At 46.2% G+C, this 18,701-nt stretch overlaps 1 protein-coding gene across 1 annotated transcript; it reads left to right on the forward strand.

Moving 5' to 3' along the window:
* Positions 1–6,380: 6,380 nt before the first annotated feature.
* Positions 6,381–18,628, forward strand: LOC309327870 (trans-1,2-dihydrobenzene-1,2-diol dehydrogenase-like). Its single transcript, XM_081837461.1, has 7 exons — positions 6,381–6,678; positions 9,831–9,942; positions 11,179–11,342; positions 15,794–16,046; positions 16,150–16,274; positions 17,431–17,581; positions 18,464–18,628. Exons 1-7 carry the CDS (start codon positions 6,589–6,591, stop codon positions 18,601–18,603), a joined length of 1,035 nt encoding a protein of 344 aa, XP_081693587.1. The 5' UTR covers positions 6,381–6,588; the 3' UTR covers positions 18,604–18,628.
* The last annotated feature ends 73 nt before the right edge of the window (positions 18,629–18,701 follow it).

Below are 18,701 nucleotides of genomic sequence, written 5' to 3' on the forward strand. Positions count from 1 at the left end.
TAGGGCTCGTCCAGACTTCTTCTTGTCGCTTGCCTAGAAAACACAAACAGTTTTGTACTTTTCCCATGCTTTTTTGGCACTGGCATGAGTGGCTTTCCCCTGGAAAACTCAATCAGAGCAAACGTCAATAAAACCCAGTTTATGTTTGTTCTGATCCAACAATAAGCAGCAGGTTTTCCTGGGGGGAAGGGGGAGGGCAAGAGGAAGCATGGATGAGATTATACAACATATAATCATATATTACTAATAACCTGTACCAGGCACCGTTTGGGAATTCTGAAACCAAAAAATGGGTGCAGTTTTGAAAAGTTCAGCCCACCATCTTGATTCAAAATGGCACACAATCATATACAAACTTAGCTGAAAACCTGGCTCCTTGATCTCAGGAACCATCTTACAAAATTTGGTTCCATTATCTTAAAAGGTGCCCAAATGTATAGTGAACAAACAAACAGCTTTCCAAAATATAGAGAATATCTGTTTATTTTATCAGGAGGTATTAAAGGCTGCATTTTAGATTGTAGGTTGCTCCCCCCTGTGGTTTATAACATCTAAGTAATGGAGTGTAGATTGCAAAGTAGTATGAACTGCATCCACTAGATTCTCTCTCTCTCTCTCTCTCTCTCTCTGTGTGTGTGTGTGTGTGTTTATAGCAAATCTCTAACTTCCAAGATGGCAGTTTGGTTTAATAAGCTGAAAAATATCCAAAACAGCCTCCAAGATTAGGCCCCAATTAAAATTAGCCATGACAAGCAATTTCCATTGAAAGCAACGGGGCAGAAGTTTTTTGTTTTTTTTTGTCGTGACTTTAACTTGCTCCATTGTTTTCAATGGGACAGGCAGCTCAGTGTGCTCTCTTAAGTTTACACAGAAGCAAGTCCCCCTTACCCAGTAAGCGTGCACAGGGGTCACCATCTCACTCACAAGTAACTTCAGCTGGATCGAGAGCCTAGAAAAGTACTCTGCAAATTTCACATCCCTTTGGTTTGACGGTACAGAGATCAATGGAAAAAGAGGGGGCATAGGATATGGGGGAAGGACTGTGTCTCAGGTTCATTCCTCAGCATCTCCAGGTAGGACAGGGAGAGGACCCCCACCCCAAAACCCTGGAAAGTAAACACTACTGAGTGAGACGGACCAATAGGCTGACTCAATATGATTATTGAGCTTATTCCAGCAGTTAGGCAGGTCACCCTTTGAAAAGCATTTATGTAACAGCACACAAAATGGAGGAAGAGGAGTTTGGATTTGATATCCCACTTTATTACTCCCCTAAGGGGTCTCAAAGCGGCTAACAATCTCCTTTCCCTTCCTCCCCCCCAACAAACACTCTGTGAGTGGGGCTGAGAGACTTCAGAGAAGTGTGACTGGCCCAAGGTCACCCAGCAGCTGCATGTGGAGGAGCGGGGAAGCGAACCCAGTTCACCAGGTTACGAGTCTACCGCTCTTAACCACTACACCACAAGAGGTGCCGGACAGAGCTGTTTTCAGTGCTTTTCCCTGGGCTGCAGGTGCAACAACAGTGTCAGTCGTTCAGCATCTTTTTTATGGAACGGTGTGAGCCAGGCTACACCATCTGAGCCTGTAAGATTTCATCCCAGTCAACCAATTTGGGCGCTGGCAAGAATTTAAGAAGATTAAAGAAAGGAGCTATTGTAAGATTAGGGAGAAAGTTGCCTGGGGATCTTCATGCAAAATGTTTGAGATGACAAAGGTGGTGGCAATCAGAAAACGCTCCATTGTATTCAACGGGACTTGAATAGGATTGTGCTGTGAAAAATTAATATTTCAATAGAATAACATGGGAAAACACCTAGAATAATGGATTAGTTTTGGGCTATTGGGACACAATGGGCTCTGTTAGGCCAGGTGTCACAGTCACTTTGCAAAATTGCTGAAGGATACAAGCTTTGGCTGTCTAGTGTGATCAGAGAAGAAACAGTCACACTACAGATCAAAAAGGCTTGGCTTTTATTTGAGCTTGTGTAGGTGGGGGGGGGACGACAAGATTAAGGGAAGTAGAAATAAATAGGTCTTAGTTGTAGATCAGCCTTTGCCATCCTGCTCCCCCCCGATGCTTTAGACTACAGAGCCCAGCAGCCCCGATTACAGCTCTCAAGGTGTTTGAGAAGCACAGTGGTACTACCTCAGGTTAAGAATTTAATTCGGTCTGGAGGTCCGTTCTTAACCTGAAACTGTTCTTAACCTGAGGTACAATTTTAGCTAATGGGGCCTCCCGCTGCTGCCGCTGCGCGATTTCTGTTCTCATCCTGAAGCAAAGTTCTTAACCTGAGGTACTATTTCTGGGTTAGCAGAGTCTATAACCTGAAGTGTCTGTAACCTGAGGTACCACTCTACTGCAGTCAGCATGAGCAGAAAACACCGGAAACTTTTGAATGCTGCAAAGCTGGAAGAGAATACAGTGGTACCTCAGGTTAAGTACTTAATTCGTTCCGGAGGTCCGTTCTTAACCTAAAACTGTTCTTAACCTGAAGCACAACTTTAGCTAATGGGGCCTCCCACTGCTGCTGCGCCGCCGGAGCACTGTTCTCATCCTGAAGCAAAGTTCTTAACCTGAAGCACTATTTCTGGGTTAGCAGAATCTGTAACCTGAAGCGTATGTAACCCGAGGTACCACTGTACAACACACCATGGCTGCCGCACCCACAAGGCTCTCTGCAGCATACTTAAAGTATTCTCAAGACACCCACAATTCCAAGTTTCGTTTGGGAGTGTTTAGACTGTTTAGACTGCTCCTAATGATCCGTCCTAGGATGCAGATCTCATTGAACTCAATGGAGATTGCGTCTGGATAGCAGAGCAGTTTTAATCAAGCCAGTTTAAAGGCAAAGTTTGACACAGGCTTTACACCCTGTGTGTTGCAAAATGTATCGCTGCTGTCAGGAAAACAGATGGCACCTGAAATTAAAATTAGCACCCTATTTTTCCAGGGAGAAGGTTGACAAAACAACAAGGGAGGGATTAAGAGATAAAATCTTGCAACCACCCATCTTAAGAGAGCGGGTGTGGAGGAACAAGGAAACAGAAGACACAAATTGCTGGCGGCCCAGTAAGTTACAGTGGTACCTCTGGTTAAGAACTTAATTCGATCTGGAGGTCCGTTCTTAACCTGAAGGTACCACTTTAGCTAATGGGGTGTTCCACTGCTGCCGCCGGGCGATTTCTGTTCTCATCCTGAAGCAAAGTTCTTAACCTGAGGTACTATCTCTGGGTTAGCGGAGTCTGTAACCTGAAGCATCTTTAACTTGAGGTACCACCGTACTGCAGTCAGCTCAGTGTTGTTGGGCTCTACTCACTACGATGAATTTCAGGAGAATTTCAAAATCTGCATTGCCATTATTATCCTAATTGCTGGAAACTTTGGGAGTTGGGTCCTGTTTCTGGGCTTCCCATGGACATCTGACTGGCCAAAGTAAAAATAGGATGCTGGACTAGATGGGACACTGGCCTGATCCAGGACGGCTTTCTTATGTTCTGACTAAGGGGTGCACCTCTGCTCACATTGCTTGCCAATCCCATCTACCCCTCTTGCAGAAAAAACAGCTTTATCCAAAGCTGTTCAGTTGTTCGAAACTACCATTTTGAAATCAACAGTAGCTGTGTGATGACAGCGTTACATTTTTATGTATATAGGAAGGTTAGACCAACCAAGTTGTTAGGAAATAGTATGCAGAAGCTTCAGAACTCTTCATCAAGCTAGTCACAAAAATGGCCAAATGAGAGACATAAAAGACAACCCTTCTAGGAAACAACCATCACTTTTTACCTAGAAACCCTATCACAGCTTCCTCAGATCTGGGGGTGATGAGAATAATGGCATTAATGGTGCAGGAACAGCAACGCACTTCACACATGCCTAGAGGCAAGTTCCTCACAATGACTCACTATATTCCAAAGCTAATTCCTCTAATTAAAAACAGGTTCTAGGATGCCTGGGTTTCATGGGGAAAAGGGAGTGTGCAATGCAGAGGCGGAGCTAGTTGCTGTGCACCCGGGGGTGAGACGAGCCATCCGCAGGGGCGGGGCAAGCGTCCGGGGGGGGGGAGCAGCGATGTCACCCCCTTCAGGAATGACACCTGGGGCAGACCGCACCCCCGCACCCCCTTTCTCTGCCAGTGGTGCAATGAGCAGGGTGAAGAGGTGCATCAAGCATCTTCACTGCACATCCTCCCTCATATGCTGAAAGCACACCTCTTTACTGTGGCCTTTGACTGTTAAGATATTTTTGTGGTACCCACTTCTTTTCTCTGTAGGTGTTTTCTTTGCTTTTATAATTGTATATAAACTCGTACGTTTGTTTTCAGTTGTATGATTATGTTGCTGCAACCAGCCCTGGGATGTTGCAGGAGAGGACAGGTAACCGAAATGGCGTAGTAGACAAATAGCCTGAGAGACAGCTCAAAACAAAAAATTATGGAAACGTGGGATAGATATAAGATATATGTTCAAATATACAGTAAGGGTTCACGATCTGTGCTAGCATTTGATTGACTTTGGAGAGAGATTGAGTTGAGAAATAAGATCAAGGGTACATATTGATATAGGAATGTCTTAGATAAAATGTGAAGAAATTTATAACAATAAGAGTACATTCATTTGTAAAAAAGGAATATACAACGGGATTGACAGGAAGTCCAAAGTGTTGGTACATGTATGACTCTGGAATATTTCCTTTCCCCCCTTTTGTATATTATCCTTGTATATAGTATAACAAGTCCTGTGATGTAATATGATAATGTTTATTAATGTAACATAAGAATTATAATAAAAAAAGAAAAAAGAAAGCTAATTGAGTGATTGATTAATTTAAATTATTTATCTCCTCTTCCTTTCTAAAGTGCAGAGCAGTGTACAATTAAACCCAATAAAATATATTATTATTATTATTATTATTATTATTATTATTATTATTATTATTTTCACTTATTCGTACGTTCCCACCAAAAAGTCTCAAAGTGACATACAGATCCATGAAACACACACAAAGCTTAAGAACAATTAAAAACAAACACATTATCCAAATAGTGCTCATTCAGTAATATTGTAAGAACAAAGAAAGATGAGAGAAAGGAATGACAGAAAACAATGAAACCCACAACTGTGCAAATAACTAGGAGGGCACAAAAGCCTGATTAAATGGCAAAGTTTTCACTACCCTCTGAAATGCAAGCAGTGAAGGAGCTGTGAGAGAGAGGAAGATTCGCAGGGTGAAGACTGCTGCCTGTAACAGACACAGAACCTAAGTACAGGAAACAAGCTTTCGCCAGCATCACTGAGAAAAAGCTTTGTCAGTTGATTTCTACGTGTTATGCAGCTCTGTGCTGTCTGCTGAACTTAGCCGCTGCCCAGTTTTGCTGCCTGCTGGTGGGAGCCAGTAATGGACAGCTGGGTGGGGGCGGAGATGCTTGCTTGAACTGTGCAAAATGTCCACTGACCCTCAAAAATCAAGGGAAAGGGGCTGTAGCTTCATGACGGAGCACTGAGAGAGATGGTCCATGTTTCAGTTTCTTACATCTCCATTTACAGTACAGTGGTACCTCGGGTTACATACGCTTCAGGTTACATACGCTTCAGGTTACAGACTCCGCTAACCCAGAAATAGTGCTTCAGGTTAAGAACTTTGCTTCAGGATGAGAACAGAAATCGTGCTCCAATGGCACGATAAAGTGGTGCTTCAGGTTAAGTACAGTTTCAGGTTAAGTACGGACCTCCGGAACGAATTAAGTACTTAACCTGAGGTACCACTGTAAAGAATCTCAAGCGCCAAGGCTGGGGGAAGGGCCCAATCCCACCCTCTCTGAATTCCTGAATAGCAATCAGGTTCAGAATTGGGGGTGGGGGAAACTGTCAAGTTTGGGTTCCCTCAGTTTCTCATTCTCTCCCCCCACCCCCAATCTCCACATCAGGTTTTTGGGTTTGTTTGTTTTTTAAGTTCGCATGAAAATTCACCAGCATTTTCGTAGGAATTTCTCCATATATATATATATATATATACATGGTTGTATGCAACATTGCCTAATATACAGACATTTGCAGAACAATTTCTGCTGATGTGATGCAATTTTTGAACATTATTTTCACGAATTCTTGCAATTCTTATGGACCTTTGAAAACACTTTTCTTTTTTTTTTTGGCGCACTTTACCTGGCATGGCAAAATTCGGAGAATTTCAAAGGATGCCTTTGTTGTTTCGGAAAGTGCAGATTACACAGATTTACCTTGAAATGGCCCATACTCAAAATAGACCCTACCAGGCTAGATGGATCAGTGGCCTGACTCAGTATAAGGTAGCGCTGGTCATGTGTTCACCCCACGCGCTTGCCCTGAAAAGCCAGGATTCCTCCTCCCTGTCCTGTGCATCACTGCCTCATTCCTCTTCTCACCTGTGCGAACACTTCTGGAAGTAGGCAAGCAGGCCTCTACCTGCCCTTGGGCTCCCCAGCCTGCCTCTTTACGCTAAGCCTCAGCCCTCTGTGTGGGCAGCTGAGTGACAAACTGCTGCACCCTCCTGAAGAAAACAGGCAGAAGGAACAGCACCTCTCCGCCGCATCGCTTCAGGAATTCAAAATGGCTCTTCGTTGGGGGATCTGCTCTGCTGGGAAGATCAGCCACGATTTCATCGTGGCCTTGAAGACTTTGCCAGCAGTGGATCACAAGGTTGGATAACAGGCCTGGAACAAATGGGGTGGGTGGGTGGGTGGCATGGGGGCACAGGGCAGCCAAAACCAGATTCTGTCACACTTTGTGGATAGAATTGCCAGCTTTCTTCTGTGAGAGCTTCTGTGCCGTTAAGAGCTCCCTGTCGCTAGAAATGTAGCTGGCAAAGCTTTCCCTCCCCATGCTAGAAAAGTGAGGGGCCTTAGCTTTGCAGTGGAGCACGTGGTTTTTGCAGGCAGAAGTTCCATCTCTGCTATTGCCAGTTATTTTTTTTAAAAAAATAGATTCTCATGTAGTGATTCTGGAGAAAGAATTACTTTCTGGAGAAAGACCTGGAAGAACAGCTGCCAGTCAGAGTAGAGAACAGTGGGGTAGAGGGACAAATTGCCCCATTTTCTTTGAGGGGAAGCTCAAAGCTAGGATAGGCTCCCTGCCTGGAACCCTGGAAAGTTGCAGACAGTCAGTGCGGACAATACCGAACGAGTGAGGTGGACTAGTGGTTTAACATGGTGTAGGGTGGTTTCTCGTGCCTCAAAAGCCCCTGCCTTCTCTGTTTCTGCTTCACAGGCGGATGTTAAAAGACACAGGTGTCCTGCCATAAATTAAGTGTTGACAATGAGAGCGAACGTTGTGTAGTGGTTACAGCAGTGTTTCTTCGACTTGGGTTTCCCGCTGCTGTTGGACTACAACTCCCACCCTCCCTGACTACTGGCCCTGCCAGCTAGGGATAATGGGAGTTGTAGTCCAACAACAGCTGAGGACCCAACTTTGAGGGGGGAAACTGGGTTAGAGTGTTGAATGGCTCAACCATAAAGCTTACTGGGTGTCCTTGGGCCATTCATGGTCTCTCAATCTCTATCTCACAGGGTTACTGTGAGGATAAAATGGGGAGGGGATTGCCATGCACGACGCATTTAGCTCCTTGGAGGAAAGGTGGGGTATAAATGTAACTTAAAACCAAGAAGTGCAGGGGTGGAACCCCCAACAGCAGTTGTATTCCATTACATGATGGGCTGCTGTTCTCCTGACCTGCCATTCCAGGAACCATCACTTTCTTTGACTGCTGGTGCTCCAGTCTCGGCCACTTTGCTTCCATATAACACTCTATGTGAACCTGTATGCATGGTCTGTGTGATCTATCAGGGAGCTGCCTTGTACCAAGTCAAACCACTTGGTCCATCTAGCTCAGGATTGTCAGGACGGACATGGTTTGGTCTACCAACCTGGTGCCCTCCAAAACACCTGGAGGGCACCAGGCTGGCAAAGGTTGGGCTAGCCTGTCTCCACTGCCTAGAAGCAGCTCTCCAGAGTAGAAAAGGTTACAAGGGAAAGAGTCGCAACATTTTGCTGCAGTTCTGGGTAGTAGTAGTCTTCTTTTAACTAACTGACAAAAACAACAACAGCAAGCAGAGCACGACTGCCACTCCTTCAAGAGAAAAGATGTCTTCATGAGAAAAGTGCATTTTGGGCAGCCACCCAAGGCTACACCCCCAGTTTCAGCTAACATCAGCTAAAAGCTCCCAAGTCCCTGTCTCTTGCCTTTGAAAAACTGCCAGCTGTTATTTCTGCTACCTCTCTTCTTCCTTCTCTCAGCTCAAGGGCGTCATCTTCTTCAAGCTCTGATGAGTATCTCATTCAAACAGACAAAACAAAACAAAACAAAACAAAACACAGAAAGATTCCAAATGATCTCCTCCGGATGATCTGATTACTAAGCATTCATCCTAATTTGCTTGCACAAAGCTTCCACATAGGTTAGATGGTGCCAGTTTCTTATTAAGCATCCATTCTTATTTGTTTGTGGGGTTGTTATGTGATAATGAGCAATCATCCTGATCTGACTCTGCAGCATTTATACATCTCATTGTTAAACATTTGTGCACGCCACACTTCTCACTCACTGTGCCAGCCTGACAAGGCCCATCCACCTGCCCCTGATCCTGGCATTTCCCTGAAGCTTAGAGACACAAGTTTTAGTTTTCCAAAGCTGCTCCCTCTCTTCATCACCCACCCGGGTTCCTGGGTTTGATACGTGCAGCCTTATACAGATCCCACTTCACCTCAGGTAAGCATGAAATCCCTCCTAGGAGCCACACCTGGAGATTCGGGATTTGTCAGAACTTGATGTGCATTACAGCCAAATGCTGCAAAAAGATCTAACCCAGAAGAGCAGCTGTTCCCTGCTTCTGTACTCATAATCACTAAAGGGCATTATCATCACTCACATGGGTTGAGGGTGAGGGTGAAAGGCACCATTCTTTATATTGACTTTTGAAAGGGGCATAGCTCAGTAGGCAGAGCACCAGCTTTGCATGCAGAAGGTCCCAAGTTCAATTCCTGACATCTCCAAGTAGGGATGAGGGAAGAGGTCCCTGACTCAGTGGCGAAGAAAGGCTCTTCGGCACCCGGTGCGGGGTTTTTGAGGGGGGGGGCAAACCACCCAGCGGTGCATGCACACTGCCGATATGGACGGCACTCAAGTGACGCCCATATGGATGGTGCTCGAGCAGTGCCCATAACAACGGCGCCCGTGCACCCTCAGCCGCCCTACAGTGAGTGTAGCCCCCGGCTGGCTGCTATTTTGACCCCCCCCTCAGGGTGACACCCGGGGCAGACTCCCCGCCCCTGCCCCCTCCTTCCTACACCCCTGCCCTGACTGAAACCCTGGAGCCGCTGCCTGTCAGTGCAGATGATATATATATATATTTCAAATAATTTTTTATTGTTTTCTTCATATGATCCTTTTTCCAACAATTCTTATTATCACAATATAAACCCTTTGACTCTGCCGAGTCTTGACTTCCCTCCCTCCCAGCTGCTGGTATATACATCACATACTTTATGCGTATATTATTATCATAACTCTACTAATTTACATTGAAGGTATTATTCCAGTCCTGCTAGTGACTTTAAACTTTTATTGTTCTCCTTTAAATATTCAATTAATTTATTCCAGTTGTTGTCAGTGCAGACGATATTAAAGCTAGATGGACCAATGCTGACTAACTATATAGCAGACTCCTATCATTCTTGTGATGGTACGAAAAGTGATCAGCTTGTAACTTACTTTGGCATTCAGTTACAAACTAGGGTGACGTGAGGCTCTGTCGTTCACGACCTCTTGTCTCATAGGCTGGCTCTTCCTTCCCCAGGTAGCCGCCATTGCTTCTCGAGACCTCAAGCGCTCTGAGGAATATGCCAAGCAGCATAATATTCCTAAGGCCTATGGATCGTATGAGGAATTGGCGGAGGACCCTGACATAGGTGAGGCGGATGGAGCTTGGAAAATCAGCCCAAGTGGTCATGAGTGGCGAAAGGGGAACGAGGTGTGATCTTCTCAGGCAGCTTCCCTAGTTTGATGCCCTCCAGGTGTTCTGGATTATGCCTCCCATCAGGCCCAACCAGCACCTACGCCCAGAGTCAGGGATGATGGGAGTTGTACCCATCTTGAGGGTACCAAGTTAGGGAAGGCTGTTCTAATGGAATCTGGATTTCAAACTAGAAACAGCTTTCAGACAGGAAGACATCAGACACCACCCTCTCTCTGTCCCTTGTACACATCTCTCAATGACTCTGCAAAAGAACAATAGGAAGCTGTCTCATACCAGGTCAGACTGCTGAGCTTGCTTAACAACGGCATTATGTGTATCTTATGTGTATTTTAATGCACTGAATACAGTGAAAGATTATGAGGCATAGGGGAGTGGAGTGTGTGTGTGTGTGTGTGTGTGTGTGAACTTAACAGCACTTAGCTTATATTTTTTTAGTTGCTATTTGTTGGAGTTGTTAATATTGTTTTATAGATTATAAATGTCGATTTGTTAATCACATAACATTACTTTTGTTGTCAATGTGACGTTTCGCTTATTTTCTGTTAATAGTGTTTTACAGGTTGCAATCATTTTGTTGCAGATTTGTTAATTATTTTATATGATTTATATGAAGAAGCTGCATGGAAGGACTGTGCTATGAGGAAAGAGCAGAGCAGAACAGAAGCTAAATGTTCTGCACATGGAGAAGGGGAAGCCATTCCGCCTCCCCATGGACAGATTGCTAAGAGGCTGAGAAGACAGTGAGATGCTGGTGGCTCAGTTGGGAAGGCTGTGGGGGCTGGATCAGGCCAGGCCCATAGGCTGCTATATTAAACAGACCCCTATATTAAACATACTCCAGCCTTCTCAGGATCTGGAACCCAGCCAGAATAAGGAGCAAAACTCAGATTCTTGGTTTCCCTCCAGTGGTTTCGTAGTGGTGGGGTTCAAGTTACCATGGAAAGTCCCACCTTCTAACATAGAAGCTTTGCCCACTAATCCCGGATCTTTGAGGGGTTGGCCGCGATAGTTAGTGGTGAGGGAATGCTCTCTACATTTGCTCAGAAACACCTTTATCATTTCACTAGTTTCAGGCCACAGAAAACAGACTGAGGTTGAGCCTACAGGTTTTGTGGCTAAATTTTTGCTTTCATTTTCTGCTCCCCATCTGCTGGGATCCCTCTTTCAGACGTAGTCTATGTGGGGTCGGTCCATACTCAGCATCATGCACTCGTCCTCCTCTTCCTCCGTGCGAAGAAGAACGTCCTGTGTGAAAAACCCATGGGCATGAATGCAGCAGAAGTCTGGGACATGGTACAAGTGGCTAAAGAGAACAATGTGTTCCTCATGGAGGTAGGAAATATTGAGGCAACATGGGAAGCAGTGTGATACAGCAGAAAAAGAGTGGAGACTGTCTGCAAGATATGGGTTCAAGTCCTATTTCTGCCTGTTTATTGAACATTCATGCTGATTTGCTTGCACAAAGCTTACACAGAGGTTAGGCTACGTCTGGTCTTCATTGAACATTCATTTTGATTGGTTTGCACTGAGGTTATATGGCAATGAGCACTCATCTGATTTGTTTGCCCAGTGGTTCTACATCTTTCTGTTAATCAGTTGTTTATCCCACAGTTTTTACTACATTTCTGCATCACTTTCCTAACTGCAAGAAGTCCTTTTAAAAAAAATTACAAAGTGGATTTGTCGTACAAGAGCAACAGAATATTTTAATCCACTTTCATTGTGCAAAACCTAAATTTCTGGTAAACAGTTGAATCCGTCCAGCAAATTACTGACAGTCTAGAGGTGGCCTTTCTAGCTAATTATGGTTTACTGTGAATGAGCACTATGCTATTGCACATTCCTCCCCTGTTGCAACTGGGAAGCCTTAGTTTCCTGTTACATCTCAACCAAGGATCATGGTTTGTTTGATGATTGCTAGCCAGTCTTAAAGCTGTGGTTTGTTGCTGGCGTTTGCCGATACTGGCTTATTAGAAAGCAACAAATCACAATCTCTGGTAATGGGAAGACTGATAAACTGGTAACAGGTTCAAGGGTCTTGTGTTCATTCACATGGCCCTATACAACATGGGCCCAAATTACCTTACAGAGACGGCTCCTGGCTGACATATAATGGGAGGGATTTCTAAAGGGTAGGTGTCACTATGCTAAAGGTTCGATTCTTGCATTGTACGGAATGGACCTCCCGATTAGATGATATTTACAGAAGGCCCTGTAGATCACCTGCAGAGCATGGTGATCAGCTGAATATATAAGGGATGAGATTCTCGTTTAGATATGTAGCTACCAAAGGAATTGCGGTTAACTGCTAGCAAGAGAACACAATTAAGCTGCTCTGAACAATGCAGGAACCAGAGTTGTCCCCACCGATCATCTTCTGGCTACACTCCCACAGAGATACTGTGCAGCAGGTAGAAATTCAACAGGTGCAGCTCTCCCTTATGATTGCAGACATAGTGAGGAGGAATGTTTTGTCTGCTGAATGTCAGCAAACTGGCAGTCTAATAAATGTGGCAAGCTTAAAGTTTTGCAAGTCACGAGCTGACATTGCAACCTTTACCATGTGAACTCTGGGGCACTGGCAAGGTCCTGGCAAGACTGTTAGCAGTCTGGGCTGTCACTGATTTCCAGTCACATGCTGCTAATCCTGCACATTTGCTTTTGTAGATTTTGACTCCAATAAACCAGTATATATTACTGCACTCCCTGCTCATTCTCTCCCCTGCCTCCTGCACTCCCTCCCTCCTTGTTCTACCAGTTCATCTCCCGCCTTAGGCAAAGAGGTGAGTGAGTGTAGCAGAATTCCAGCTTTTTGTTTCAATTTATAACACACCCTGAAGTTTCTAGCCCTTATGTTTGCCAGGATAAAATTGAAATCTGTATGAGGATTCTCCAACTTGGATAAATAATGAAAAGTTGCCTGATTTGCACATTCTACATTGGAAGCTAGGGACGCGGGTGGCGCTGTGGGTTAAACCACAGAGCCTAGGACTTGCCGATCAGAAGGTCAGCGGTTCGAATCCCCGCGACGGAGTGAGCTCTCGTTGCTCAGTCCCTGCTTCTGCCAACCTAGCAGTTTGAAAGCACGTCAAAGTGCAAGTAGATAAATAGGTACCGCTCTGGCCGGAAGGTAAACGGCGTTTCCGTGCGCTGCTCTGGTTCGCCAGAAGCGGCTTAGTCTTGCTGGCCACATGACCCAGAAGCTGTACGCCGGCTCCCTCGGCCAATAAAGCGAGATGAGCGCCGCAACCCCAGAGTCGGCCACAACTGGACCTAATGGTCAGGGGTCTCTTTACCTTTACCTTTTACATTGGAAGCTGCCTTATACCAAATCAGGCCAACGGTCCATCTAGCTCAATATCGTCTGCACTGACTGACAGTAGCTGTCCAGGGTTTCAGGCAAAGTTCTCAACCAGCCCTATCTGGAGCTGCCAGGGATTGAATTTGACCGACCTTCTACACTCAAGGCAGACACTCTGCCACTGAGCAATGGCTCTTCCCCAAATCCTGTTCTTTAGTACGTTCACATGTTTGAATTACTCTTTCTTTTCCATACATCCCACTTATTTTTTCAGTTTTATCTCCTACCAGTTACTACACTATACTGGCTCTCCCTAGCCAGTCTAGTGCTTTATTTGCTGGATTTATAAGCCAATGGGCTTGTTTGTTTTATTCTTACCTAAAATTGCAGTGCACCTAACACATTAAACCATGGGTAGGCAAACTAAGGCCCGGGGGCCGGATCCGGCCCAATCACCTTCTAAATCTGGCCCGCGGACAGTCCGGGAATCGGTGTGTTTTTACATGAGTAGAATGTGTACTTTTATTTAAAATGCATCTCTGAGTTATTTGTGGGGCCTGCCTGGTGTTTTTACATGAGTAGAATGCGTGCTTTTATTTAAAATGCATTTCTGGGTTATTTGTGGGGCATAGGAATTCTTTCATTTACCGTATTTTTCGCCCTATAGGATGCACTTTTTCCCCTCCAAAAATGAAGGGAAAATGTGTGTGCGTCCTATGGGGCGAATGCAGGCTTTCGCTGAAGCCTGGAGAGTGAAAGGGGTCGGTGCGCACCGACCCCTCTTGCTCTCCAGGCTTCAGGAAGCTATCCCCCAAGCCCGGCAAGCTCCGCTTCCCAACCCAGCATCTTATCTCCTTTGCAGTTCGATGGGGGGGGGGGGAATGGCGCCGTGTCCTATTTCAGAGTGAGTGTGTGTCCAGTGCCAGCGAGGAGACCCAAGTTAGGCAGAGGCTTTCCGCGGCGCGGAGGCAGAGAGAGAGAGACCGAGGAGTGCGCTCTTCCGATGGAGCTCCCGACCCACAAGCAGGCGGCTCCGGTGTCCCCACGAGCGCACACAAAAACACGCCCACGGCCAGAGACGCATCTGCCCGCACAAGCCTTAGTCAACACCCGCGACGGAGAGAGAGGGAGAAGCAGAACTGCGCCGGTGTGTGTGCCATAAAAAGCGCCCCCCCCTTTCCAGACTTCTTTCTTTTAAAGTTTAAAGAGCACGTTACATAAATCTGCAGGTCAGGTTCTTGCGCTTGTCTAGGGGCCCGAAATCACAGAGAGCTGCAGCTGCTGTCTTTACGCAGAGTAGAAGCCACCCAAATCTCTCCCCACAAAGGCCAGCCTTCGAAACGGGCAACCTTAATTTCTCCTTGGGCGGCGGGGCGGGAAGGATGCAGCGCCTCAATTTCTCTCCCTCCCCCTCCCCCCGCCGCCCCAACCTTACACAGGCTGAAGTGTTTTCTTCTGTTGCAAATGGGCACCGGGGGGGTGGGGACAGAGCCCTGGAAATCGCCCGGGCGAGGCTGGGAGACTTTACAAAATGCAGCTCCAACCTCTTCCTCGCTCGGACAAAGTTTCAGCTTTATTTAGAGGCAGAAGCAGAACAACATCCCAAGTCCAGCCCTGAGGAAAAGGGGGGTAACTCAACCAGTCAGCAACCCCCGCTTCCTTTCGCCCGCCTTTTTGTGTATCTTGTGTTTGCGTGAGGATGGTGGCTCCATCAGGGGGTTTAAGCCCCCCACTCATCCTCCAACCCTTGTATTGAATGCAAACTCCCCCTACCCTCCCAAAAACTATGCCTGAGCTTCGCAACATCTGGGGAGGGGAGGATGAGAGGGAGAGAGAAAGGACACTGAGGACTACAAAGTTGCAAATATGGCTCCCCAGTCACCCTCGCCTGATCTGCTGCGAGGAGGCAATGAAAACTGGTGATTGCCCTCCCTCTGGGACCCGTTCTGGGCGCTGGGGTCGGGGGAAGCTCGGGCTTCCCCCGCCCCAGCCCCGCGCCTGGGGGGGAAAAATAATTTCCCCCCCCTTTATTTCCCCCTCCAAAAAAATCTAGGTGTGTCCTATGGGCCGGTGCGTCCTATAGGGCGAAAAGTACAGTATTTGGTTTTTTTCAAAATATAGTCCGGCCCCCACAAGGTCTGAAGGACAGTGAACTGGCCCCCTGCTGAAAAAGTTTGCTGACCCTTGCATTAAACACTAGTCACTGTGGAGGGGCAAATAAATAAATAAATAAATCAGAAGATTCACCTGCTTCTCAGCCTTCTCTTAGTTTTACAGTTTGCACCAGGCATTGCCCAAACACGTTTAAATATATTAAGGACTAGAACTTGGTTTGCTGAGACACTTGTTAGTACGACACACAGGCTGAAGTTCCTGAAATTCTGAAACACTGCATGGAATGCCAAATTGTTTTTCATACCCACTCCCTCTTTCTTTTCCCGAGTGGAAATGCAGGGTATAACTTAGCCTCCATCTCTTCCAGGGCTTCTGGACAAGATTCTTCCCTGTATCCGAGCAGATCCGCACTCTGCTAAGTAAGAAGGATCTTGGGGACTTAAGAGTGCTTCGAGCTCAACTAGGCTTTCGGATGGATGACATCCCAAGGCTGGTGGATAAGAAACTGGGTGGAGGCGTCATTCTGGACTTGGGCTGCTACCTCATTCAGTTTGCATCAATGATTTTTGGGCCTGAGAAGCCACAAAGCATTACAGCCTCGGGGTTCCTACTTGAGTCAGGTGAGGCTGCTACAGTGGGGTGAAGAGAGTGGAGTTTGTGGGAGCCCTAATGTTTGGGAGATATAGATTAGTGCTGCGTCACATCATTTTCTGTGCTTCCCAGGAGCGGATGAAACCGTTGGCATCGTCCTCAACTACTCAGGGAACCGGCAGGCTGTGCTTAATTGCACCATGATGATCGATCTACCAGGAGAGGCATTAATTGGGGGAACTGATGGGATCATCAAGGTACTTGGTTAAGTGGTGGGCAGATGCTTGACTTGTGAGGTGGGCTTTGTTTACTTTACCAGAAGCACAAGGTCCACTGACAGGTACAAAATGGAGGCTTGGGTGTACAAAATGGTGGCTCAGTGAGATGGAGCCAGTGGCCTCCTGTACTCTGTCATCCATACCCTGGGATAGATATGCTATAAAATCTGCACCTGAGTTACTTCGAGATGAAGAATTTTAAATACCAAACTTCAGGGAGAACAGGACGGACACAATTTTTGTTGTTACTATGGATAAGCTAGAAGTTGGAAACCCATGTGGATGTACTGCAAATCATATAGTAGGATGCCATCTCCAGTCTGCCCACCCATAGCATGGAATATTGTGGATTCATAAATGGCGAGTGTATTATACATGATGGAGATGAGGAAGATGCGCACTTGCTTTTAAAAACTAGGATTACTTACTTCTCTATCAAATTTTCCTCCCAAGACGGCATATATAGGTCTGCCCCTCACTACTTTTAAAGTCACAACAACCCTGTGAAGTAGAACGATGACGCCCAAAGTCATTCAGGGAGTTTTGTGGCTGAATAGGGATCTACACCCCACTGGTCACGTTGGAGGGAAATGAAGTCCAAATGGCAAGGACAATGAAGCAGAGAGAGATTTTAGGCTTGGGTAGAGTTCCCGTAGAATTCAAGCTGCCAGCCAAATGGTTCTCTGATTCATAAGCTGCATGCCATGAACTCGCTAGGTGACCTTAGCAAGTTGCTAGTCCTCAGTGTGAGCCGCCTCACCCGACTACATGTATAATACTCAGAAGTGAGAACTCCTCAAGCAGCTGCAACACCCCACAGACGAGGGCAGGCCCCTACCAACCAAAGGGCAGCAATACCAATGGTGTTTCTGGCAATTCTGCCTCTGAGCAGCAGCGGCTTATGTTCCCCATTCACCTCACAGAATGGCAGTGAACCCTGATTTCTGATCCACACACATGGAACGAAAATGCCAACCGGGGCAACTTCCACTCCTTTCTCCATTTCTGTTGGAATTCTCTGACACCCTTAGCTGAGACTGATCAGGGAGATGGGAGTCTGATTCTCACAGAGTCGGCAAATCCCAGAGCTTCTCTGCTTTCCATCAGAAAATGCATGCTGCTTCTCTTTCTCTAGATCCCCAACCACATGAACAGCCCCACAGTCATGTTTCTCAAAGGAAAGCGGTGGGAATGGCCCCTGCCAACTTCTCCTGAACCGCTGTTCTTCGAGCACGACATTGGGCTGCGATACGAAGCTGAACACGTCCGACTGTGCCTACTGAAGGGTAAGGCTCCTGTGGAGGTGGCGTTTTTGAGGAATGTGAATAGCTTAACCAGCGAGGGCAACCACGTGTCTCGAGGAGGGCTGGCCCTACCATTAAGTCAGGTGTGGGGAACCTTTGGCCCTCCAGAATGTTGCTGAACTACACCTTCCATCTTCCCTGACCATTGGGCTCTGCTTGCTGGGAGTCGCAGTTCAGCAAAATCTGGGTGGCAAAAGATTCCCCCTAGCAATGTTAGAGGTAAAGCGAGCCTTCAAAATTTTAAATTACATGAAAGGACAGCAAGTCATTAGTTATTTAATGTTTTATTGCTGTTGGAAATTTACCCTAATACTAGGGAGGGGAGAGGCACCTGCAGGATAACTTATATATTTTGTCTCAGGTGCCCAAGTAACTTCAACAACCTTGGACGCTATATGCCCCTGCCCTGCACTTTATGGGGTGGGATTGGCTGAGGCAGCATTGGCTGCTTGGCTCAATCAAGAAAATTTATTGGGGCGCCTCAACTTCCAAGCATCTCACAAGCAGCGCATGAAAGGAAAGACCTCTCCCCCACTATATTACGCACCAGCAACTGTTACCCAGAGGCATACTGGCCCTGAATCTGGAGGCTTTATATAGACATCACAGCAAATCCCCCTCTGTCCATTAACACTGCTTTCCTAAAAACTCTGCCATAAATGTGATCCTATATAACTTGAGAGTAGTTTAGATTTGTGCTAAAACAGGGATATCTATTAGCTTAATGAATGGCCCATTTCCTACATCGTTATTACAGGCCCAGGAAAATGTGCATAGGATTGCAGTCTAAATCTACTTTGAAACCCAATAGACCTCAGAACTGTACCTAATAATCCAGGTTCTATTAACCTGTCTTTTGTGCAGGTTTGAAGGAAAGTCCTATCATGCCTTTACACGAGAGTGAAATCATAGCAACCATCTCTGATGAAGCACGGAGGCAAGTGGGTGTGATCTACGAACAAGATCGAGTCCTATGTATCAACCAATCTGAGAGCAGAAAATAAAATTTGCACTTTTTTTGTCAGAAAACGTTCTAGTACCTGAAGAATGGCTGCAGTTATGAATGCTGTTGAATACTGTCTGGGTGAGGGCATGGAAACTT

Source organism: Podarcis erhardii, assembly GCF_964252035.2.
Source record: "Podarcis erhardii genome assembly, chromosome: 13".
NCBI classification, from domain to species: Eukaryota; Metazoa; Chordata; class Lepidosauria; order Squamata; family Lacertidae; genus Podarcis; species Podarcis erhardii.